This window comes from Malaclemys terrapin, chromosome 19 (assembly GCF_027887155.1).
Source record: "Malaclemys terrapin pileata isolate rMalTer1 chromosome 19, rMalTer1.hap1, whole genome shotgun sequence".
In the NCBI taxonomy this organism is placed as follows: domain Eukaryota; kingdom Metazoa; phylum Chordata; order Testudines; family Emydidae; genus Malaclemys; species Malaclemys terrapin.
Genome location: NC_071523.1, coordinates 5878488 through 5902171, shown reverse-complemented (window position 1 = coordinate 5902171; position 23684 = coordinate 5878488). Strand labels below are relative to the sequence as shown.

Sequence of the window (23684 nt, the reverse complement as noted above, 5' to 3'; positions counted from 1 at the left end):
GCTGGAGGTGTGGGCTCTGGGGTGGGGCCAGGGAAGAGGGATTTGGGGTGCAGGAGGGGGCTCTGGGCTTGGGGGATGGAGTTGAGGGGTTTGGAGTATGGGGGGGTATGGGCTCTGGGCTGGGGGTGCAGGTTCCAGGGTGGGGCCAGAAATGAGGGGTTCAGGATGTGGGAGGGGGCTCTGGACTAGGGCAGGGGAGTGGGAGGGTGGATTCTAGTGTGGAGTTGGGGATGAAGGATTTGGGGTGCAGGAGGGGGTTCTGGGCTGAGGGGTTCAGAATGTGGGAGGGGAATCAGGGCTGGGACAGGGGGTTGGAGCATGGGGGGGTGAGGGCTCTGGCTGGGGGTGCAGGGGTTGGGGATGAGGGATTTGGGGTGCAGGAGGGTGCTCTGGGCTTGGGTTGAGGGGTTCGGATCAGGGCTGGGGCAGGGGGTTGGGGCTGGGGCAGGGGGTTGGGGTGCAGGCTCTGGGCAGCGCTTACCTCAAGTGGTGCTGACAGGAGCCACCAGGGTCCCTTTTCGACCAGGTGTTCCGGTTGAAAACAGGACACCTGGCAATCCTACTTTTAAAACTGCTGAGATAAACAGCATGTTGTGATATTACTAATGCTAGTGCCTGCAGAGCTTTTGTTTGTCTACAGTGGGTGAGGTTCTGTGGCTTGCAGTGTGCAGGAGGTCAGATGAGGTGACCCTAGTCTGAGTATGAGCTCTTTGGAGATGGACTCGGTTGTACAGCACCTTCCACGCTGGGCTCTCAGTCCAGCAGGGGATCCCTAGGCCCTACTGTACTACAAACAGGAAAATGTGCTGAATGTGTCAAGGAAGGGGACAGAGGCATTGGGGGGAGATAGGGTGATAAATCACTACTGTGCACCCTTATAGTCATAGGGTCTGAGAACAGCGAAAGGTAAAGCTCTGGCTTCCTCGGAGAGTGCGCGGAGATCACCTCCATCACCCAGTCAAAAAAGCAAACACGATGTTAAGAATAGTTAAAAAGGGGATAGAGAATATGACGGAGAATATCTTATTGCCCTTATATAAAGCCATGGTACGCCTACATCTTGAATACTGCATACAGATGTGGTCTCATCTCAAAAAAAGATATACTGTCATTAGAAAAGGTTCAGAGAAGGACAACTAAAATGATTAGGGGTTTGGAATGGGTCCCATCTTCGGAGAGATTAAAGAGGCTAGGACTTTTCAGCTTGGAAAAGAGATGGGGGGGGGGGGAGAGAGAATAGGACAGAGGTGTATAAAAGTGAATAAGGAAAAGTTATTTACTTGTTCCTGTAATATAAGAACTAGGGGCCACCAAATGAAATTAATGGGCAGCAGGTTTAAAACAAATAAAAGGAAGTTCTTCATACAGTGCACAGTCAACCTGCGGAACTTCTTGCCTGAGGAGGTTGTGAAGGTTAGGACTATAACAGGGTTTAAAAGAGAACCTCCCTGAATGTATCTAGTTATGTCTATTCATGGCTATTAGCCAGGACGGGTAAGGAATGGTGTCCCTAGCCTCTGTTTGTCAGAGGGTGGAGATGGATGGCAGGAGAGAGATCACTTGATCATTGCCTGTTAGGTTCACTCCCTCTGGGGCACCTGGCATTGGCCACTGGCGGCAGACAGGATACGGGGCTGGATAGACCTTTGCTCTGACCCGGTACGGCTGTTCTTAGGTTATGCCCAGGTGTCACGGCTGAGTAATGTTCTGTGGATGCTCCAGGCAGCAGCTCGTGCCCCTTGAAATGGTCTCACTTAAACTAAGCCCGGGAAGGGCCAATAGCCAATGCGAATGGGGTGAGTTTCTTTGCACAGCTGTCAGCTGCACCTAGCGCTAGAGGCACGTTCGCCCGCTGGGGCAGGAGCTGGGAGCGCCCGGCGCCAGGCTCTGGCCGTCAGTGCCCTAGGGGTGCAGGCCGGTGCAGACCCAGGCAGCTCCCCGGGGGGGGCGGGGCTGCCCTGCGCGCGGCGGCTCCCCTCGCTGCCCGGCCCCACGTGCTCCAAGCCGGGGCTGGAGCAGCCCTCGCGCATGCGCCGCGGCCGGGCTGGGCGTGGGGCGCGCGCTCAGGGGGCGGGGCGAGTCCGTGCGCGCTGAGGTCACACGCAGGCGAGGCGGAAGTGCCTGCAGGTGAGAGCGGGGGACCGGGGTCCCCTTAAAGCGGCAGGCACCGGGCGCGCTGTGGCAGCCCGACCCCCCCCCCCCGGACACCAGGGGCGGGGCTGGCTCGTCAGAGCTCGCGCGGGGAACTAGGAGCCGCCCGGGGCGGGGGGCGGGGGGCTGCGCTTGGCAGGCCGGGGGCCCCCCGGGGTGAGGGTGGGGGCCTGTCTCACACGTCATACTTGCTCCCCTCCCCCACCCCAAGACCTGCCCCAGTTTCTCTGCCACTGACTTGCTGTGTGACCCTGGGCCCCTCCTTTCCCTGCTCCGTGACTCAGTTTCCCCATCTGCACCATGGGGCCTGGCAACGCTAGGGTTACCATATTCTGTGCCTCCAAATGGAGAACACTCCACGGCCCCGGCCCCGCCCCCAACCCCGCCCATACCCCCGCCCCAACCCCGCCCCCTCCCCAAAGTCTCCGCCCCCTCCCCTGCTTCCCGCGAACATTTGATTCGCAGGAAGCCTGAAGCAGGTAAGGGGGATGTGGGGGGGAGGAGGCGCGGCCCAGGCTGGCCCCCCGGCGGCTCCAGCCTGGGTCGGCTCGGGCCCTGGGGTGCCGGCCCCGGCCGACCACCCCCAGCCCGCCCAGCACTGCCGGCCCCCGGCGCACCCGCGGGCCCGCCGGCCTGGCTGACCGGCTCCCCGCGGGCCCGGCTGACCTGCTCCCCGCCGGCCCGGCTCCCCGCGGGCCCGGCTCCCCGGCTCCCCGGCTGACCGGCTCCCAGCCCGGGGCCCGGCCCGGCACCGTGCCCCCGGCTCCCCGTCCGGCCCCGCGCCCGGCACTGCGCCCCTAGTTCCCGGCCCGGCACCATGCCCCCGGCCCCGCACCGGCCCCGCACCGCCGGCCCTGGCCGAGCACCACCCAGCCCTCCCGATTTTCCCGGACATGCCCGGCTTTTGGGGATTTCCCCCCGGACGGGGATTTGAGCCCCCAAAAGCCGGACATGTCCGGGAAAATCCGGACGTATGGTAACCCTAGGCAACGCTGACCACCCCCTCCCCTTTGCAGGCCGCCACCAGCTCCCCAGAAGAAGGCTGCTGTGTAATTGGGGGGGTGGCATTGATAAGTTACCAAGGGGGCCCTGAGCTTTCCTCTGCCCCTGAGACCGGCGGGGAAGGCAAACAGCGCCTGAGACGCACCCACAGCAGCTGCAGGGAGTTTCCTCCCAGAGGGAGGAGGGATGAATAACATTGGGGTAGTAAGAACTTTTATACAGCATGAGCCAGAGATGATACCAGTGGGAAAATGATTGTCACATCAGTGGGTTAATAACAGGTCGTGTGTTTCAGCCTGAGGTGTCCGAGGCACTTTACATGGAGGGGAGAAACACTTCACCTACCACTGAAATGCATCGACTTCTGGGGTGCAACGTGGCAGCTGTTTAACAGCGCACCGTAACGCTGCACGGTAGTAGAGGATTGAATGTGGTGGTGGGACTAATGTGTGGTGTGAGGGGGAGGCCAGCATTCAGTCTGTGCATGAAGAAGAATAGACCCCACACATCAGCAAGTCTAGGCCTGACTGTCTGCCATCGACTCTGTTGAATGTCTAGGAAATCAGTCCAGCAGCTGGCAGAGGAATAATTTATGCAGCTAACACATCTGTTCCCAGCTTGTTAGCTTCTTTGCTTTAATCAGTTGCCTTTTTCCTTAAGAAGGGGGTCAAAGCTATGCAGACTTCCCCCTGCTTTTGAGAGGTGCATGTGAGGTTGGGTATACAGCCGATGTGACTGCTGTGCTAGTACCAGGAGTGCTTGCAAAACCCTAGGCAGGGCCCCCAACGAACAATCGCATTTATTCATTGTTATGGCCTTCAGCAATACCACCTTGTGTTGTGAAATTCCATCCCCACCTCAGGCCAAGGCAGTGTCTGGATGGGAGAGCTTCCAGGAACACCCAGGAGCAGTAGGTAGTGGTGCTAGCGATTCACTAGGTGGCATTATTCCCTCAGAATCGGTATGGAAGCAGGGCTTTGGCATAGCGTTCTGCTCCTGGAGTAGCAGTACACAGCGCGATCCTAAGCGCTTGCCACCATGAAGGATCCCCTGGCACTTCGCAGGAGTTACTCCCATTGTCCTGGCCAGATTCCAGCTAGGCTACAAGTAACTACGTGCTGCTCATCTAAATTCCCCCAGCTTTCAACTGGGCATGGCATTTGTCTTCATTTCTTGTCGGAAGCTGTTCTCTTGAGATGTGTGCTGCTAAAGGGCCAGGGGCTAGCTAGAGAACTCATCTCTTCCAAGCGGTCAGTCTAGCTCCGGACACCAATGCTAAATGCACCAAAAGAAAGATCATCTGTAAAACTGGGTGATTCCAGGATTTCCCAGCCCTTGAATCCTGGTTGTGATAGAGCCAGTGTTTTTATGTATCCGTATTTAAATAAACACAAACAAAAGAATGGCCTAGACCACCTTGCCATCAGTCACAGTTATATAACAAATGCCAGGCATCATCTCTCCTTTGGAAGCCTGGGGTCTGGAGTAATAATAATTAGCCTGAGCTCTTACATAACACGTGCTATGAGTAGAGCTCAACGCGTGTCACAAAGGAGATCAGTATCGTTATCCCCATTTTATGGAAGGGGAAACTGAGGCACAGAACGGCAAAGGGACTTGCCCAAGGTTGTCTGGTGGGAGAGCTGGGAATACAATTCCATTCTCCTGAGTGCCAGTCCAGTGTCTGTCCACCAGGCTACTCTGACTCCCTTAGAGCTATCTGGTAGCTGCCGGTTCTCTTTTAAATTAACCCCATTATTATTATTAATTGTCTATATTCCAGTAGCCTCTAAAGGTCCCTATTGAGATCAGGGCCCCTTTCTGCTAGGAGCTGCACAGACACATAGTGAGAGACAGTCCCTGCCTCCAAAGAGCTTCTAGCCTAGACAAAGGGTGGGAGGGGAAACTGAGGCACAGAGAAATAATTTGCCCCGTGGTCATAAATCAGAGTAAACCTATTGTATTTTTGTTTGGTAGTAAATTTATTGTCCACAGATTTAATTCCCTTCCCTTCTCTCTTTTTACACAGATTTTTTGACAATGGTCCAGTAGCAGACACTGACTCTCGCAGCCACCTGTCCAGAGATGGCCGTTTCCCCTGGAGCTGTGATCGTCCCAGACTGGCACAAGTCCCCAGAGGGCAAAGAGTACCTGGCCACCATCCTGCGGAAAAACAAGCGGAAATTCTTCGGTGAGTCCTCTCTGCCACCATCACCGCTGCAGGCCCTGGAGGCAGTTGGTGAGAAGAGACGGCTCTATGGGACAAGGTTAAGCAGCAGTAAAGGAGGAAAGTGATGGGAATCAGGCTGCTGACTGCCTTTGCCCCCCATTGAGGCTTTTATTGACCCCCTATTTTTGGTACCACTGGGGAAATAAAACTGCAAATTCAACAACAGATCATTTATAGACGTTATTGAATGGGCCTGGGGAGCAGGAGTTCTAGGCTGTGGGTTTCAATTTCCTCCTCGGTAAACGGGATAATAAGGGTTAATTCAGTACTGTTTGCAGTGTGCTTTGAGATCCTTAAATGGAAGGGCAAAGCATTACTTGCTGTGTGCTGGTTAAGACGCATGGCATCTGTGTCATGGGAAAGGAGGGAAGGTCCTCTCATGGATCGGTAACTGGTTAGAAGATAGGAAACAAAGGATAGGAATAAATAGCCAGTTTTCACAATGGAGAGAGGTAAATAGTGGGGTCCCCCAGGGGTCTGTACTGGGACCGGTGCTGTTCAACATATTCACAAATGATCTGGGAAAAGGGGTAATCAGTGAGGTGGCAAAATTTGCAGATGATACAAATTTCTCAAGGTAGTTAAGTCCAGAGCAAACTGCGAAGAGTTACAAAGGAACATCACTAAACTGGGTGACTGGGTGACAAAATGGCAGATGAAATTCAATGTTGATAAATGCAAAGTAATGCACATTGGAAAACATCATCCCAACCAAACATACAAAATGATGGGGTCTAAATTAGCTGTGTGCTTTTCTCCCGGAGTGGTCGTGGCTGACCTCGGACCAATGGGTCCTCAGCACCATCTCCCGGGGCTACGCCCTCCAATTTACCTCTACCCCGCCCAACCACCCTCCGCCCCCATCCCTCCCGGGAGACCCCCTCACAAGGCTCTGCTCGAGCAGGAGGTGGGGCAGCTCCTGGGCCTAGGAGCGGTGGAAGTGGTGCCAGCAGAGTTCAAAGGCAAGGGGTACTACTACTGCTATTTCCTTATCCCGAAGGCCAAAGAGAGGCCTGAACCAGTACATGGTGAAGCTCAAATTCCGCATGGTCTCCCTGGTCTCCATCATCCCCTCCCTGGATCCTAGGGACTGGTTTGCCACCCTCGATCTGCAGGATGCGTACTTCCACATCCATATATTCGAGGGACACAGGCGCTTCCTCCATTTCACGGTTGGACAGGAACGCTACCAATTTACGGTCCTCCCTTTTGGCCTGTCCACTGCCCCCAGGGTATTCACGAAATGTATGTCGGTGGGGGCGGCCTACCTCAGGCACCAGGGGCCGGGGGTGGGGGGGTCCAGATCTTCCCCTGTCTGGACGACTGGCTGGTCAAGGGCAGCTCTCGGTCGCAGGTGCGGGATCACGCGGCGCTCCTCCTGTGTACGTGCGCCACCCTGGGCCTGTTGGTGAACGACACCAAGTCCACGTTAGTCCCGGTACAACGCATAGAGTTTATAGGGGCGGTCCTGGACGCCACGTCGGCCAGAGCCTCCCTCCCACCAGAGAGGTTCGAGACCCTGAAAGGGCTCATTGACACAATCACAAGATTTCCAGTGACAACAGCCAGAGCGTGTCTCCAGCTTTTGGGTCACATGTCGGCGTATGCATACGTGGTTCGCCACACCAGACTCAGGATGAGGCCCCTCCAGCTCGGGTTGGCCTCGGTGTTCTCCCAGGCCAGAGACAGGATGGACAAGGTCCTCACTGTGCCTGAACTGGTGATCGCCTCCCTACGATGGTGGTCCTCCCCGGGAAACATGCTCTGTGGGGTCCCGTTCCAAGGCAGGCCCCTGTCGTTGGAACTGGCGTCCGATGCGTCAGACCTGGGGTGGGGAGAACCATGTGGGAGACATTCAGACCCAAGGTCTGTGGTCTGCACAGGACCTGGCCCTTCACATAAATGTCAAGGAGCTCAGGGCGGTCCAGCTGGCATGCGTGGCCTTCTGCTTGCACCTGGAGGGCAGTGTGGTCAGGGTTCACACGGACTTCTGTATAGCCCAAGACATTTGCCTACAGGCCTACCACCTACCGGGCGCCCAGAACTCGCAGGCGGATCGCTTGAGCAGGGACTTCTCCTCTGAGTACGAGTGGTCTCTTCACCCAGAGGTGGTGCACAGACTTTTCCAAGAGTGGGGAACTCCCAAGTGGACCTGTTCATGACTCGACAGAACCGTCGCTGTCCCTGGTTCTGCTCTCGGGTGGGGATGGGGGCACGCTATCTCCGATGCCTTCCTCCTGTCCTGGTCAGGCCAGTTTCTCTATGCCTTCCCCCCGTTCCCGCTGATCGGCAAGGTCCTGGAAAAAATAAAGACGGACAGGGCCCGGGTCCTCCTGATTGCCCTGGCGTGGCCCAGGTAGCATTGGTACGGGACCCTCACAGGCCTGGCGGTCACCCCGCCGTGGCCATTACCGTCCCGCCCGGACCTGCTCTCCCAGGACCAGCACTGCCTCCTCCACCCCAACCTGGCAGCACTCCACCTCACAGCATGGCTGCTCAATGGTTAGGTAGGGAGGAAAGGACGTGCTCGGAAGGGGTTCAGCGCATCCTCTCGGAAAGCAGGCAACCCTCCACAAGTCGAGCCTACGTGGCAAAGTGCTCTTGGTTTTCCCAATGGGCGGCTGAGCGGGGCGTTTCCCCGGTGGCTGCCCCGATGCAGCTTATCCTGGACTACCTCCTTCACCTTAGAGCCCAGGGCCTGGAGCCCTCGTCCGTCAAGGTGCACTTGGCGGCTATATCGGCCTTCCACCCGCCAGTGCAGGGCCACACGGTGTTCTCCCATGCTATGACTGGCCGATTCCTTAGGGGGTTGGATCGTCTCTTCCCGTAGGTTAGGTCCCCAGTCCTGCAGTGGGACCTGAACTTGGGCTGGCCCGGCTGACGGGCCCCCCCGTTTGAGCCGCTAGCCACGTGCTCCTGGTCGCACCTCTCGTGGAAGGTGGCCTTCCTGGTGGCGTTCATGTCGGCTAGGCGGGTCTCGGAACTCAGGGCCCTGACCTCCGAGCCCCCGTACACGGTGTTCCATAAGGATAAGGTCCAGCTCCGCCCACATCCTTCGTTCCTCCCGAAGGTGGTCTCCGCCTATCACATGGGTCAGGACATTTTCCTGCCGGTCCTCTGCCCCGAGCCCCATGTGTCCAGTGAGGAGCACCGCCTCCACACGCTAGATGTGAGACGGGCTCTGGCTTTTTACCTGGAGCGGACTAAGCCTCGGCCAAACACATGAGGGCTCGGCTGATCTCCACTCAGCGGCTTTCCAACCGGATCACCTCATGCATCCGTACCTGTTATGACCTGGCGGGAATCCCTCCGCCGTCAATTGTGAGGGCACTCGACTCGGGCGCAGGCCTCGTCGGCTGCCTTTTTAGCCCATGTCCCCATTCAGGACATTTGCAGGGCTGTCACATGGTCGTCAGTTCACACGTTCACCTCGCCTTATGCGATCGTCTGGTTCAGCAGGGCTGTGCTCCATCCCGAGAGTTTGTGAACTCCTTCCCACCTCCAACAGATATAGCTTGGGAATCACCTACTGTGGAATACACATGAGCAATCACTCGACGAAGAAAAGACAGTGACCTTTTCCGTAACTGGCGTTCTTCGAGATGCGTTGCTCATGTCCATTCCACATCCCGCCCTCCTTCCCCTCTGTCGGAGTTGTCTGGCAAGAAGGAACTGAGGGTGGGGGGAGCGCGCAGCGCCCTTATACCGCACCATGGAGGCGCCACTCCAGGGGTCACTAGGGGCGCTCCCCTACGGGTACTGCTAGGGGGAAAAACTTCCAATACCGGTGCATGTGGCGAGCACGCACACCTATTGTAGAATAGACATGAGCAACACATCTCAAAGAACACCAGTTACGGAAAAGGTAACTGTCTTTTCCTGGAGGACAGGTCCATCAATGGCTGTTAGCCAGGATGGACAGGGATGGTGTCCCTAGGCTCTGTTTGCCAGAAGCTGGGAATGGGCAACAGGGGATGGATCACTGGATGATTCCCTGTTCTGTTCATTCCCTCTGGGGCACCTGGCATTGGCCACTGTCAGAAGACAGGATACTGGGCTAGATGGACCATTGATGTGACCCAGCAGGGCCGTTCTTATGTTGTGCTCTTATATGTGAGGACGTCATTATCCTTATCCCCACTTAACAGACGGCGACAGTGAGGCCCAGGGAGGGGAAGTGACCTGTTGAAGCCCAGTCAGTAGGTCAATAGCAGAGCCAGGGATAGAGCCCACCATGGGGACTCATAGTTTCCAGCTCCCGCTACTAGACCTTGTTCCCTCCATGCACGCTGTGTCCCCTGACGCTTTACGTCGTCACATACGAGACGGGGTGTGGTATATCCAGGGGCTGGAAGCCTAACTACAAATACGGTGCAGTTTTGTAACAGAGAGGAGGGTCCCTAACCATTGGCAGAACATACATAGGGACGGGGTGCAATCTCCATCCCTTGGTAGGCCTGTAAATTCCACCTGGTGTCTTTCGGAAAGATACGCTCCAGCTCAAGCAAAAGTTCTGGGCTTGATGCAGGACTCGCTGGGTGAAATTCTCCGGCCTGCGTCGTATAGGAGCTCAGACTAGATGATCATAATGGGCCCTTCTGGACTTTACTTCTGTGGATCTATAAAGGACAGAAAACGGGACATTCTGAGATAAATGAGTTAAAACTCGGCCAACTTGGGGTGCGTGGAGAGATTGATCCCTTAAGTGGGGCCTGGGAGAGCCGGGATCTCAAAACAGAACTGCTTCCTGTGCAAGTTGGGTGGGGAATGTAGGGCCGAGGGACACTGATGAGTTCTGTTGTTTCATTCCAGGGCTGATTGAAAGGCCGGTGCTCCCCCCGCAGATGGCCGCCGACACTGCCAGCTATAAGATTTTTGTCTCTGGGAAAAGCGGCGTGGGTAAAACCGCAATGGTGGCCAAGCTGGCTGGCCTGGAGGTGCCCAGTGCGCATCATGAAACAACAGGTGATTGATTGGAGGGCGGCAAAGGGCCACTGACAGGGAGTGAGACTGTCCCTCAACCTTCCCAGCACGGGGGAGAAGCAAGACAGGATGGGGGGTTGTTTCTTTGGGAGGCGGCGCTTTCCTGGGAACGGCTGGTGAGATCACTAGCAGCAGGACATCTTGCTCTAAGCCAAGAGATGACTTAGAGGCAGCCATAGAGGAGAGAGAACCAGAAGGGAGTTCCTTATCCATGCTGGGTCAGCCCCATGCTGGTCTGCTATGGGCCACGGCCCCGCTGTCAATGACCTGCCTGTCTTCTGCATTGCAGTGTATGGGTGTATTGGGTGGTGTCCCTTTAACTTGCTTGGGAGCCCTCCCTGTCGTCTATTGCAGAAGCCACCAGAACCTAACAGAGCCCCAGTGAATCTATGGAGCTCGGGTTGTGTGTGTCTCTAGCTCCTTAACACGTTTTTTTGAAACCCAGCTGGTTTCTCCTGTTTCTGCTATTGTGTCCAGCGCACAGACACAACGGGGGTGGGTGAGGAGGACGGGTCTCCCTCCGTCTTAGCAGGTGGCTGGAACCGAGCAGCGGCTTGGAGCTCAGGGAAGAAACCCTTCAAGCAAGGGAGCAGGAAAGCGTTCTTCCCAGTGCAAGGGACTGGCTCGTGGGATAACCCCACTGCAAGTGAGAAGTCGGGGCAGCAGCACTGCAGGGAGCCTGGAACTGGCTGCAGGTGGTAATAGGGCCAACTTCAGAGGCCAGGCCGGATGTCCAGATGCTCTTTTCTGGCCTCATCGTCCTCTCCCTCCTATTCCCCAGTACAGACGCAATGCGTCCTGTTAAGCATCCAGTCCTGTGTGCAGTGGTTTCCCCCAGAAGCTCACAGCACACTGGGCAACTTCTGTGGAATAACATCACAAGCCAGACCCGGGGGTTGGTGTTTTGTGGCTAGAGGAGAGTTGGGCCTTCAAGACTTTGGCTTCTGTTCCGGACTCTGCCACCACGTGACATTGGACAAATCGTCTTATTTGTCCTGAGCCTTCATTTCCCCGTGTGTAAAACAGAAATCCTAGTCCTTTCCTGGCGGGAAGGTGAGGGCCGCGATGAGGTGGGTAGAACAGCAACTGGTTGCTGGATGTATGCATGCAGTGCTGTTATTCTGTGGGCGTCTGCGTGAGCAGCGTCGTTATTCATTGCGCTGTGTTGTTCTCCTGTCTCAGCCGCGGACTCTCTTCCTGGAAACTTTGTTCTTAAACTTCCTTTAAAGGCCGGTGACTTTGGCCAGTGGTGGTATATTCCCCGTGTTACAGGTGGGGAAATTGAGGCACGGGACGAGGCTGGGACTTGCCCAAGGACACGCAGCAAACTAATGGCATGGAGAGGAATAGAACCCAGGTCTCGTGAGTCCCAGCTCAGAGTTCTGTCCATGGCCTACGGTGCTGCCTTAGCATGGCTGGCGTGCCCGCTGTTCAAAGAGCGTAGCAGGCATCACTTGATAAAACCTCAGAATGTCCCTGGGAGGTTGGTACGTGTCAGATACATTTCACAGATGGGGAGACAGCCCAGAGACTATGAAGCCCAAGGTCACAAGGGGTCATTGGCAGAGTCCGGATTAGATGCCACGTCTCCTGTGCACTGGCCGCTGAATACGTGACTCCCTCCAAGCCCCGAGAAAGGGCTCTGGCAGCCCTCCGGGAGCTCGGAAGCTAAAAGCAGCGGACGATCTCATTGTAGGGATCCAGACGACGACGGTATATTGGCCGGCCAAGCTGAGGGACAGCGGTAGGGCGCTCATCTTCCGGTTCCACTTCTGGGACTGCGGAGAAGCAGCTCTGAAGAAATTTGATCACATCCTGCCGGTGAGTCAGCCCCAGGGTTGGGGAAGCTGCTGTCTCCCCGGGAGCTGAAACTGACAAAACACAGTCTGGATTTCAGCCCTCCAAAGCTTGGGGGATGTTCAGAACTGGGCCGGAGGGGTAAGCCTGTCTCTAACAGCAGGTGTTAAACACCCTTCTGGGTGCTATAAACTGCACCCCACTTACATCACAGCAAAACCACTGGGGAGGACTGGGTCTCTTAAAGGAATAAACGTCCGCTGTCAGGAGCGAGAGCATGGGCGGGCGGCACAGCCTGCGTGGAAAGGGGTAAAGCTGAGGGTTCACAGCAGGACCAGATGCCCCCTCCCCTCCCCTTTGTCTCCCTGAGGGGTGGGTCTGTATGACACACAGCCTGCCAGCTTGGCTCCAGAAGGAAATGCCTCTAAAACTCCTTGGGCCTGATTCTCATTTACATTTTATGCCCCTCTGGCCTCGCTGCTCATGTCAGGCACACCTTGGTGGGCCAGTGCTAACCACGACTGATGCTGGTTGGCCTTTCCCACTTGGGGGAACTGCAGCCCGGCAGGAGGAAATGACTCGTTTCAGATCACACAGGTGTCAGTGGCCGTCAGGAATGCAACACGGATGTGTCTGCCAATCCAGGGGTAAGGCTGCTAACCAGTCCCTCTCTGCACCCCGTCTGATATGCAGTGTCGCTCCCTTCTAGGCCTGCAAGGAGAAGGCAGACGGCATCCTCTTCCTCTTTTCTTTCACCGACCGCTCGTCCTTCGATGACCTCCCCAGCCAGATCTCCCGCGTCACGGAGGGATCCGAAAACCTCGTCAAAATAGTGATTGGCTCCAAGTATCCTTGACTCGCTGGCTCCACTCCACCCTGTCGATTGCTTCTAATGACACCGACCACTGGGGTTTCCTAGCGTGGCTCCCTCATACGCCTCACCCAGCAGTGGAAGGTCCTGCCCTGCTTGGGGTGGGGGTTAGCTAGACACAGGGCTGTTTGCTTCCTGTGATGCTGCAGAGGAAGCTGGGAATTTTTAGTCTGTACACAATAGTTACGCCTTCAAATCCCTGTGCAGACAGGAACCGGTCCTAACAGGCACCTGTCAGGAGGTCAATATCATTAGCGCTGCTTCACAGGTGGGGAAACTGAGGCATGGAGCAGGGCAGGGACTGGCCCAGAGCTACACAGGGAGCCAGTGGCAGATCTGGGAATAGAAGCCAGGAGTTCCTGGTTCCCTCCTTATCCGAGATTGGTTGGAGGGCACTCACTGACCTATCTCCTTCATTCTCACTGCTAGTCAGGCCAGGGCTCAGAAACAAGCAGAACGTACCCGCACCTCTCTGAAGCTGCTGTCTTGTTCTGCAGAATCTCTGCTTCCATTTTGGGGGGGCGGAGGGGGAAGTGACATCACTAGGTTGTGATTAAAGCCTCAAAAACATGAGCGGAGCGTCACCGCTGCAGGTCTGAGTCTGCAGCGAGCCTGGGGCGGTCGCTCGGAGAGGTGTGAACTGTGCCGTTCATCTCAGCAGTGCTAACGGGGGTAGATTCTGCTTGTTGGCAGCCCCTCGGTTGCCGGCGAGAAGTTGCTGTTGTCCAGCAGTGCTGACACGTGGGAGGCAGGTTTGCGAGGCTGCAGCCAGGGAAGGAAGAACTGGGAGGTGGCTGCTCTGGCAGCAGTAGGGAGCAGGAGGATGCAGCCCAGGTGCTGGGCGTTTCTGCGGGAGCGGGGACGCGGGGCCCATGGAGCTGCACGCCCGTACCTCTCCCTGAGCTCTCCAGGGGTTGGGGCTCAGCACGTCCCCTTCCCGGGAGCTGCTTGAGGTAAGCGTTACCTGGAGCCTGCACCCCTCCCACACCCCAGCCCTGAGCTCCCTCCTGCACTCCGTACCCCACATCTCTGGCCCCACCCCAGAGCCACACCCCAGCCGGAGCCCTCACCCCTTCCTGCACCCCAACTCCCTGCCCCAACCCAGTGAAAATGAGTGAGTGAGCGATGGAGGGAGCGGGAGGCGGGGCCTCTGGGCAGGGGCGGGGCCTCTGGGCAGGGGCGGGGCAAGGATGTTCAGGTTTCTGCGATTAGAAAGTTGGCAGCCCTGTGCATAGCCCATGGGCGTAGTCAGATCTCCCAAGGGGGAGCCAAGCTCCAGGAGTCCAGCGGTGCCGGGGAACATGCATGATCCCGTGTGGAGCAACTGCCCCATCTTCTGTGGGTGGCATCTCATCGGAGCCACCTGTGGGCGGAGCTTGGAAGAGCACTGCCATCTTTTCCCCCCCTCGATGGGACCCCGCAGTCAGGCTGTTGGAGGATGACAGGGGTGGGTGTGACTGGGGTCCCGTGGGGAACAGTCCCTGGTTCTGTCTCAGGTTTCCTGTAGCACTCATCACGCCAATCGTAGACCTATAGAGCCCCACGCAGCTCTCGTGCACTGCCTGGGCTTGAGCGGCACTCGGGTCGCTCTGCCCTGTGGCAAGCAGAGAGCTGGGCAAATGGGCCCTTTCCCTTGTCCAAGCAGCCAGCGGGAAGGATGGCGAGAGAGGAAGGACTCATGTGCCACCTCCTCCCATCAGGACTTGGTGGTGACCCCAGGCCGGAACGCAGCCCATCTGGGTGGAGCCGTGCGGTGGTTGTGGTGCGATGCCCCAGTGGTGCGCCGTGCTGGTGCCCTGCTGCCATCCACCTGCCATGCTGAGTGCTGCCTCCTTGACGGCGCCGCCCAGGTTCGATCAGTTCATGCACACCGACGTTACAGAGCGGGACCTGGCTGAGTTCCGGCGAGCCTGGCGCCTGCCCGTGCTGCGGATGAAAAGCGTGAACGGGCCCCGGCTGGCCGACGGGCGGACCCTGGACGGCCGCGCTGGGCTGGCGCATGTGGCGCACGTGCTGAACGGGCTGGCGGAGCACCTCTGGTACCAGGACCAAGTGACGGCCGGCCTCGTCCCAGCACCGCAGCCTGGCACAGAGGAGACATCCCGGTGCTGAAAATCAGCTTGCCTAAAACTCCGGGTGCTGCCGGCAGGTGGAGCCAGAGGCCTTTCAAAGGCTGCAGCCATGTAAGGACTAGCTCTAGCCTCCAGATCCGGGAGCCCCCTGCCCCCACTGGCGCTGGCATCACGCAGACGCGCCCTGCTCGGCACTGGCATCACGCAAACCTGCGGCCAAATTGATCGGGGGGGGGCGATTTCCAGAGGAGCTAAACACCCCCAGCTGACACTGGCGTGACTCGGGCTCAGAGCACTTCAGCCCCAAGCCTGTCTCGCCGGGTACCCCAAATCCCTGACCACTCCTGGCTTTAGCTTTGATCTGAGCCAGTCCAGAAAAGCTCCAGCCTGCGTGCTCCTTCCTGCGTCCCGGTAGCTAACCAGGACGGCAGCAGCAGCCCGGGCGGCCGGGCGTGGGAGCCATTGGAGGCTGGCACTAGAGGAAGCACTTTGCAGCGTTGTTTGGGGCTGGGGAGTTTTGCGGCCCTGGGGCAGTGAGTGCCAAGGCAACAAGCCCGGCTAGGTGGATCGTAGCCCACTGTGCATTCGGACGTGGCATTGCTGACGTATTGTTTGGCTGCAGGCACTTCTGAAGCTCCCATTACCTTAGTACCTGGGCTGGCTAAGGGCTCAGAGGAGCACGTTGCTAGCGCCTGTCTGTGGATTGAATTGAATTTTATCCTCCAGGGGGAGGACAGCGTGGAGGTTTAGCCTGCGCGGGCTCTGCCTGCGGCATGGGGGCGTCGGGTTGCAGTCCAGGTCCCGTGTGGGACTTGAAGTGACTCTCTGCCCCCTGCTTGTGCTGATCACAGGAGAGCTGGCATCATCGGGTGCAGTGGCCTGGCCACAAGACACTCTGCGTTAGGGGGCAAAATGGAGCCCTGCCCTCAGTGGAGCTGCGGGTAACTGTCAGGCCCTGAAAATGGAGGTTCACAAAATTAGTGGCTGGGTTTGACAACATGGGCCCATGTGCTAGCCAGGAGCCCGGCTCCCAGCAAAGGCAGGGCTGGTTGTGTTGTCCTGCAGGAATATCCCACCCTGTCCCCAGCAGCACCTCTCCGCCCTGCAACAGGGGGCGCGGGTAGGGTTCCACGAACCAACGATCGTATCCTAAAGGCACTTCAGGGGCAGCCGCTCGAGATCGACTCTTTCCTTGTCGCGCTGCCCCCCCCCGTGCCTGAGCCGATGGAGGAGGAGAATTTTTATATTTGTATTTTGTATCATTTAAAATGAAGGATAAAGAATAATAATGGAGCATGTATTAAATGTATTGCTGTATGATTTGACCATATGCTGCCAGCCGCCCTTTCCGAAAGCAGGAAGGAACGGCCTAATGGGCCATTGGTAAAGATGCATCAGCCAGAATCTGTATCTGGGCTGATTTCAAGGCAGTAACAGACCTTTTAGGGTCACCACTTCGTTGTAGGTTTAGTATTTTAAAATAAGTAAAAGGACGCCGTGATTGTTTTCTCTTGCATTGCAATGTGCTGTTCGTGTAAATCCGTTTTGTGTTGGGTGTGAATGAGGAATGGGTGTGTTAAGAGATGAGTGTGAAGGCCATCAGCGGATCAGATGCTCTAGGGAGGAACCGAAGAGGTTGCAACACGCCCCTATTGAGATGTCAGAGGAAGGCAGATTGACGACTCTAAAGGTGAGTCAGGCACGTATCAATGAGGACAGGATAGCTGGGATCAGAACCAGCCTGGGGTTACTCCCTGAGAGACTTGATGAAAGAACAAGATAAAGGATGAGAAAAACAATTTAAGGAAACAAGCACTCGTCAAGCAACAATTGATTACAGCAGAACGGTGCAAAACTCATTGGTGCCAATGAAGGAAAATCACTATGTAAATGGTGTCTTGCCATGAACCGTTGGGTTTGTCCTGCCGAGACTTCCCCGGAGCATCATGTCGCAACCGACAGAACCCGGCACTTCCCTGCCCGTGATCGACCTAGCTGGCCTCTGGACTGGTAACTATAACATCGACTGGCGTGTGTGTGTGTGAGATTGAATGCGTATGCTAATTGTTGTATCAACAATAAATGCGGCGTATTCTCTTTTCCCCTGAGAAAGATCCCGTGTGCTGCTTATAAGCATAACACCAATACCTCAGTTTACAGGGCACCGTCTACACACCTCGTGGCTGTGCAGTCGGACAGTGCACACCGCGGCCAGCCAAGGGGGCAGCCTGCATCTCTCTCGTGTGGCACCTGACGGGTTCCTCCCATTGGTGAGGAGAGGCCTGTGAGGGAGGAGAGGTGACATTAAGGGGGCAGAGTTAAGGTGGCATCTGCTGCTCTTGCAACAACGCCGTTTGGCTGCAGAGTTCACCAACACCATGAGCGCTTGGGCAAAGGTGGTAAAGTCCCCCAGGCTCTGAGCGAGGGCTCGGAGATAGCAGATAAGGCTGGGGGAAGCATTTGGAAGTTACCGGAAATTGTTCAAAGCCCTAGACGTCACCTGAGGCTAGGGAATAAAACAGACTCTGTGTCTACCCCAAGCTACTTTAGAGAGATGGCTTCCCAGCTGAAGAGAGATGGCTTTTCAGAGAGGGAAATGCACACTGGTTTCCAGTCCCAAATCTTAGAAACCTCATGTGATTAACCTCAAAATATTCACCCACCCCACTCCTCCGGCTAAGGATCATGCGTGTGGCACTCCAGAGAAGAATGATTGTGGGGGAGGAGGGCCACAAAAATCTGGCTTGGAATGGAAAGCAAGTTACAACTTTGTGTGTGTGTGTGTGTGTGTGTGTGTGTGTGTGTGTGTGTGTGTGTGTGTGTGTGTGTGTGTGTGTGTGTGTGTGTGTGCAGACGCCTGTGGGGGAGGGAATGAGAGTGGTGTGGAATGGAATTCGGTTTAAATGCTCCCTTGAATTGGCCCCAGAGTTCCCTTCCAGGATTGCTCCAAATACAGACACCAGATGGCCCGAGAAGCGGGGGCAGCTTTCGCAGAATATGTTGGGGATCACGATCTGCCGACTGTCACCCAAACTCGCAGATATGAGGCTGGCTCATGCCAGGAAACATGCACTGTTCATTTCAGCTCCTGGCATTGGTGATATCCAGGGGAACTGGAACAGTGTGTGTGTGTGTGTGTGGATTTGAGAGCCACTGAACCAAACTGTAAACCCTGCATGTGATGGAGACCACATCACGCCGGGGGGTGCGGCAGCTCCCCCAGTTCCAGTACCTATGGCGGTGTCTCGTGTGTGCCTGCCCCTGCCTCGCCCCTCTGATCACGTCCCTCTCCCGGGCGCAGACTTTCTAGCTCCCAGCGGAGGGTTCCAACAGCCAGGGGGCACTAACGGGGGCGCTTTCTTCAGAAAAGAGGATTTTAGGAGGTGAAGTGAGCTTGACAACCAACCCATCGGAGTCATGTCTAGACGGTCTCGTCTACAGGGAGTGAGGGGAAAAGCCACTTAGCTTAGATCTACTGAATCCGCTGCATGGCTCCCCAGGGTTTTTATTTTAATATCCCTTGGAGGGCCCCATTGAACCCAGGTCTCCCGTGTGCTGGGCGCTGCACGGACACATGGCGAGACAGTCCCTGCCCCAAGGACCTTACAGGCTAAATAGACAAGACAGACAAAGAGTGGGAGGGGAAACTGAGGCATGGAGCAGTGAAGTGATGTGACCAAGCATTCAATTCCCTGCTCTGTAGGACTTCAGGCAAATCACTTCGGCCCTGACCCTCAAAGGTATTTAGGTTCCTAACTCCCTTTGGAATCCCTTTGTGGCTCTGCCCTTAGCTTCCCTGGGCCTCAGCTCCCCGTCTGTATAGTGGGGATAACAGCCCTGCCCTGCCGCATGGGGGTGTGTGTGATATCCAGTTAAGGTTGTGGGGGCTCAGATGCTCCGGTGCTGGGGGGCTGCTAAGGACCTTCAGAATGGTCCTAATTGTACGGATGGGCCCAGGGAGATTAAGTCTCACAGGAAATTGAGCACTTACCACTAGGCCATCTTCCCTCTCCTTGGACTAGGGGGTTTGATTCCCCCTCTTGGTCCTTCAGCTTGGCTGTGGGGGGAAGGGGGCGCTCCACCCAGGGGGGATGAGGCAGAGCAGAGGAGTGGGGAGGCAGGTCGAACAGGCCAGTTTGAGGGGATGGGGAAAGCCCCAGAATGACCTTGCTGGGGAGTTTTTGCTCTGACGTCTGCCCCTCAGCCCCACCTCTGTACTCTGGGGTCACAGCCGCAGCCCCTTGGCGTGCAGCACTGTGCTAGGATCCACAGAGACAGACGCACCCTATGGAAACTGCACGGGCAGTAACGCCCCCTGCCCCTCCACCCTCCGTGCCAGCCCTCCACTCCCCACAGCAGCTGGCAGGAGAGAATCCGTGCAGGCCCAGGGCCTCTATCTAAGAGAGAAACATGAGCATCTTTCTCTGCGTGTCTCCACCAGCCTGGAGATCTACACCGTCCTGTATTGGAGACGGGCTGGGGCCTGTCACAGCATGGAGAGCGGAGAATGGAGGCCGAGACCTTCATTCTGTCCTGGTTTTCTGGGACCATGATGAGAGGCAGACAAGGAAGATCCCTCGACCCAGGAGTCTTTGCTGGGAGTTGGAGCCAAGCTCAAGCCAACCTCTCTCTAGAGGTTGGGAGCACTCAAATCAGTGGCCACCATCAAGCAGGTCTTTGATCTAAAGACCATCACAAGCCTGGTTAAAGCCGACGTGTGCACTAAATACCCTTCTCTCAGACAAAATAGGAGGAGCAATTAAATGCCCTGTTATGGAGTGATAGTTAGAAGTAATAGGAGGCTACTGTCCAAGGCACTGGTCTGCGTGGCAAAGCCTGAGCAGGGTTAAGCCATGTGATCTGAGGGGCTTCCCTGAGCCTGGTAAGAACGCAGTTGCTGGGGTATTGCTTGGCATGCTGTGTGCGCGAGTAAGGTGAGAAATCTGGCAGACAGTAAGGGAAGCAGTCCTGAGTGTGGCCTGGAGAAGGAGCAGAGAGACAGCGCTCCTTGAGCACGGAACTGATTGAGGGCTCAGACTTGGGGCTTTCCGAGCAAAGGTCCTGCCTGTGTCCAAGGGAGCAGGACTGTGTAAATAAACAGGATTTCACCAAAGCAATACCTGACCGGTATCGTCCATTTCTCCTGCTAACAGAAACAGCAAGGCCCTGGATGTTCGCTACCGTCCCCAGACTCCTGTTTTCTCAGACCCCTCTGTCCTGCCAGGTTGTGGCCAGCGCTGGTCGTAGCAGCCCTCTGGGCCCCCATTCCTCAAGAAAGACTCTTGGAGGAGGATTTCCAGCCCACGGAGCACACTGGAGAGATTTGGACGAGACACGTGGGGCCAGGCTGGCTTTGTAGTGAGACAGGGAGCCGGGGGCTCCTGGTTCTGTTCCCAGCTCTGCCACTGACTGGCTGTCTGAACGTGGACGAGCCACTTCCCCTCTCCGTGCCTCAGTTTCCCCATCTGTGAGCAGGGGCTGATGCTCTGTGCTTCCCAGGGGGGCGGGCGGCTCTGGCCAATCGTGTGTAAAGGGCTTTCTCTGAGCACTGGCGGGGCTGATCCGTGGGCAGCAGGATCCGAACTGAACCCACGCTCCGGATCCATCCCGCCCCATTACTCTGTCCCTCCCTAGTCAGGCCTGGCTCTGCAGCGCTTTCCCTTGCAGCCACGCTTCCTCTGCCCCCAGTCTCAATAGAGGGGAAGCTGGACTGGCACAGGGCCACCCTCCCTCCAGCCCAGGGGCCTTTCCTCCAGCCTCGGTGGCCTCTACCAGGCTGGGACGCTCCAGAGCTGAATTTGGATCCTGACCATGTGCTGGCACCTACCTGCCAGCTTGGCCCACCCACCACTCCTGCGGATCCTTCCCAGGTGTTGGGGCACCCCAGGGATCATTCCCAGGGGGAGGACTGGGCATGCATCACAGGTGCTTTGCCCGCTGCGTGGCATCGGTGGGGAGCAGAGTAGCAGGAGGTGGCAGCTCGGGGGGTAGGTTGTTCACTGGTCCCGTATCCAAGGGGCTCGGCAGCTAGGGAAGCAGCAGCGAGGAATACGGGCGACAGATCTGTCGGGTGTTGGACAGAGATGCAGGATGTGTCCCCAATTAGCCGGCTGTTTGCGATCCCACTGAGGCCTGCAGCCCTGGAGACGCGACGTGCGCGGGAACAGCCGGCCCAGAGCTGCCGTGGCTTTGACTGGGACCTTTGTGATCACAGCGATCAAAATCAGAGCCCTGCCCCTTGCCTTGGGATGATGGAGCCCAGACACTGCCGATGCACCCAACCTGCAGCCACCCCCACTGCTGTGCCAGTCCTGACCCCCCCCCCACCCCTGCTCTTCCAGTCATGGACCCCTCGCCAGCTGGGCCAGTGCACCTGAATCACAACCCAGAGCTCCACCAGCTGGTCCAGCCCGGGATCCCCCCGCACAGCTCTGCCGATGCCCCTCAATCTCGGCCTACTCCCGAGGCTAAGCCAGACCATGTGGAGGAGCCTTTTATCCAGACACTTTGGGGTGCGGCCCGAGCGCGGCCACCTCATTCTTCAGTTGGGCCCAAAGCCAGCTTAACCTGGCCACCAAACTGAGATCGTCAGCCTGGGTCGCTGCAGATCTCTGCGTCTCCTGGCCGTGTGCCGCCCCGGAGCCTTCCATTGCCTCCCCGTCACGTGGGCATGTCAGCTCCTTTGCTGTCGAGCAGAGCCCGGGCCGGGTGCAAAGCCTTGTGCGTGGTGCCAGGGCCCAGAAGCGAACCCTGGTTCATGTCTTCTCCTCAAGGTGCAGGGGAGCGTCGGCACAGGGGACCGAGAGCGCGGGAAGGGGAATAGATTCATTCATCCACTGTTGGGAGGCTAAAATTCCTCTGCTTCTCCCTCCCTGGGTTTAGAAGCGGCTGCTTCTGCTGTTGGTTTCAGAGGCTTCTCTCTCTCTCTCTCTGTGTTTTTCATGGAGGCGTCTTTAATATTTAATGTCTCTTTCCACTGGGGACTAGGACTTTGTGCAGACTTGAGAGGCCAGAGATGCTCGCAAGAACTGTAACTGACGTCATTCCACTAATGGCATCCTCTGCAGAGCGCCCCGTTCCACGCTGCCGTCTGACCGGGCTGGGCCCAAGCCTTGTAAGGGCCTGAGGATTACGGCTGCTGAGCCCCAAGGCGCATGGGCCGGGATTCCCATGGAGGCTGCGTTTCTAAAACACCGGCTCACAGACGGCAGCTCTGACCTGCCGCAGGAGAGCCTGGAAGCGCCAGTGACGTGGCTACGGCCGAAACCGAAACCGACGCGTCTCTTTTCCTTGCACAAAATGGCCAAAACCGTCAAGAAAGGGCAGAAACGCAGCAAAGTGAACTGGGGGGTTAAAATTCATTCCCTTGCTGCGGGGGAGGGGGGGAATTTTATTTTTGGCTTCCCCTGGGCTTGTAGCTTAGTGGCTCTTCCGGCTAGTAACCAGCCCCCGGCTAGAGCGTAGCCGTGCAGTTAGAGCACTGGCCTGGGAATCAGGAGGTCAGAATTCAATTCCTGCCATGAATGTGGGTGCCTGCTCTGTGCCTCGGTTTCCCCATCTGTGAAGCGGGGAGGATTCTGCCTCCCGCGGAGAGGGGTTGTGCGGCTTGATTCATCAAGCGTGTGCAGCGCTTTGGGATCCTGTGTGGACGGGGGGGGGCGACGCTGTTCCAAGCTGGTGCTGTTGTGGCACCAGGTAGTTGAGCGCAGCTCTAACCACTAGGTGCTGCTGCCTCCCCCACGTAGAAGGGGGACAAGCCCTTAATCCTTTGGCTGTGTAATTCTCTCTTACATCAGCCCTTCCCGCCCTGCCGTGCAATTCACTGCCGTTGACCCGCTGTGTCATGTGGGGCCCAGAGACACCTCAGCCCCACACCGGAGCGGGTCTGCATCCGCCGCTCTCTGCCTGGCATAGAAAAGCTGCATCCATCTCCCCTCTCTCCTGCACACATCTCCCAGGACTCCAGTCTCCTCCTCCAGTAGCAGCGCCTACATCCTGCACTGATTGGAGCTCTAGAATTACCAGCTACCGCCAGGCTGCTGCTGGACCCAGTTCCCCTGGCAGCTCCGTCGCGGGGGCGTGCACAGAGGGCGGGGGGGGGGAGGATCCCATCGCAGCTGCTGGTTCACTAGGAATTACGATGCTGCCATCACCTCTCACCCACCTCCAGGCGCAGGGATGCTTTGAACAGGGGCTCCTGGAGTAGAGTCCGCACGGCCCCCCCACGCTGCTCAGTGCAGCCCTGGGGCTGGAGCCCAGGCCCCCGATGGCTCCCCTTTAGGGGTAGCAATCGCTGCTGGGTCCTATCGCTCTGGTCCCCCGGGGGGGCCATGGCAGCAGGGTCCTGAGGGTGGCATCGCAGACTCAGCACCATGTTCCGGAAGAAGGGGTCGGAGGCAGGCGCTCAGGACACCAGCCTGCTCATCGCCCTGGACAAGAGCCACTCCCGCCTGTCCAGCGGCTCCTCCGGCACCGTCTACAACGGGGTGCCCTACGCCGGCTTCGTGAGTACGAGGGGGCACACGGGGGAGCAGCTACCAGCGGCCGGCCGGGCTGCTGCAGAGAGAGGGGTCTGGGG

General features: G+C 57.3%; 2 protein-coding genes across 4 annotated transcripts in view; both read left to right on the top strand.

Annotated features, from left to right (window-relative positions):
- The first annotated feature begins 1775 nt into the window (after positions 1 to 1775).
- Positions 1776 to 16622, top strand: CPLANE2 (ciliogenesis and planar polarity effector complex subunit 2). Of its 3 annotated transcripts, none has more exons than XM_054009465.1 (6): positions 1776 to 1796; positions 5183 to 5344; positions 10196 to 10348; positions 12063 to 12187; positions 12873 to 13009; positions 14885 to 16622. In XM_054009465.1, the coding sequence occupies exons 2-6, from the start codon at positions 5239 to 5241 to the stop codon at positions 15144 to 15146; spliced, it is 783 nt and encodes a 260-aa protein (XP_053865440.1). In that variant the 5' UTR covers positions 1776 to 1796; positions 5183 to 5238; the 3' UTR covers positions 15147 to 16622. The 3 variants fall into 3 exon arrangements, with proteins under 3 accessions (XP_053865440.1, XP_053865438.1, XP_053865439.1); XM_054009463.1 differs by lacking the exon at positions 1776 to 1796 and adding an exon at positions 2077 to 2127; XM_054009464.1 differs by lacking the exon at positions 1776 to 1796 and adding an exon at positions 3450 to 3566.
- Positions 16623 to 23478: 6856 nt separating this feature from the next.
- LOC128826173 (anoctamin-7-like) overlaps positions 23479 to 23684 on the top strand; it is a 31292-nt gene continuing 31086 nt past the window's right edge. Inside the window, exon 1 of the mRNA XM_054009317.1 lies at positions 23479 to 23610. Within this exon, the coding sequence (XP_053865292.1) occupies positions 23479 to 23610 (132 nt within the window). The remainder of the gene's footprint in view (positions 23611 to 23684) is intronic.

Coding starts and splice junctions, on each gene's coding strand:
- CPLANE2 (XM_054009465.1), top strand. CDS start 5,239: ATGGCCGTTTCCCCTGGAGCTGTGATCGTCCCAGACTGGCACAAGTCC. Junction 10,349..12,062: donor TGCGCATCATGAAACAACAG/GTGATTGATTGG, acceptor ATCTCATTGTAG/GGATCCAGACGACGACGGTA. Junction 12,188..12,872: donor AATTTGATCACATCCTGCCG/GTGAGTCAGCCC, acceptor GCTCCCTTCTAG/GCCTGCAAGGAGAAGGCAGA.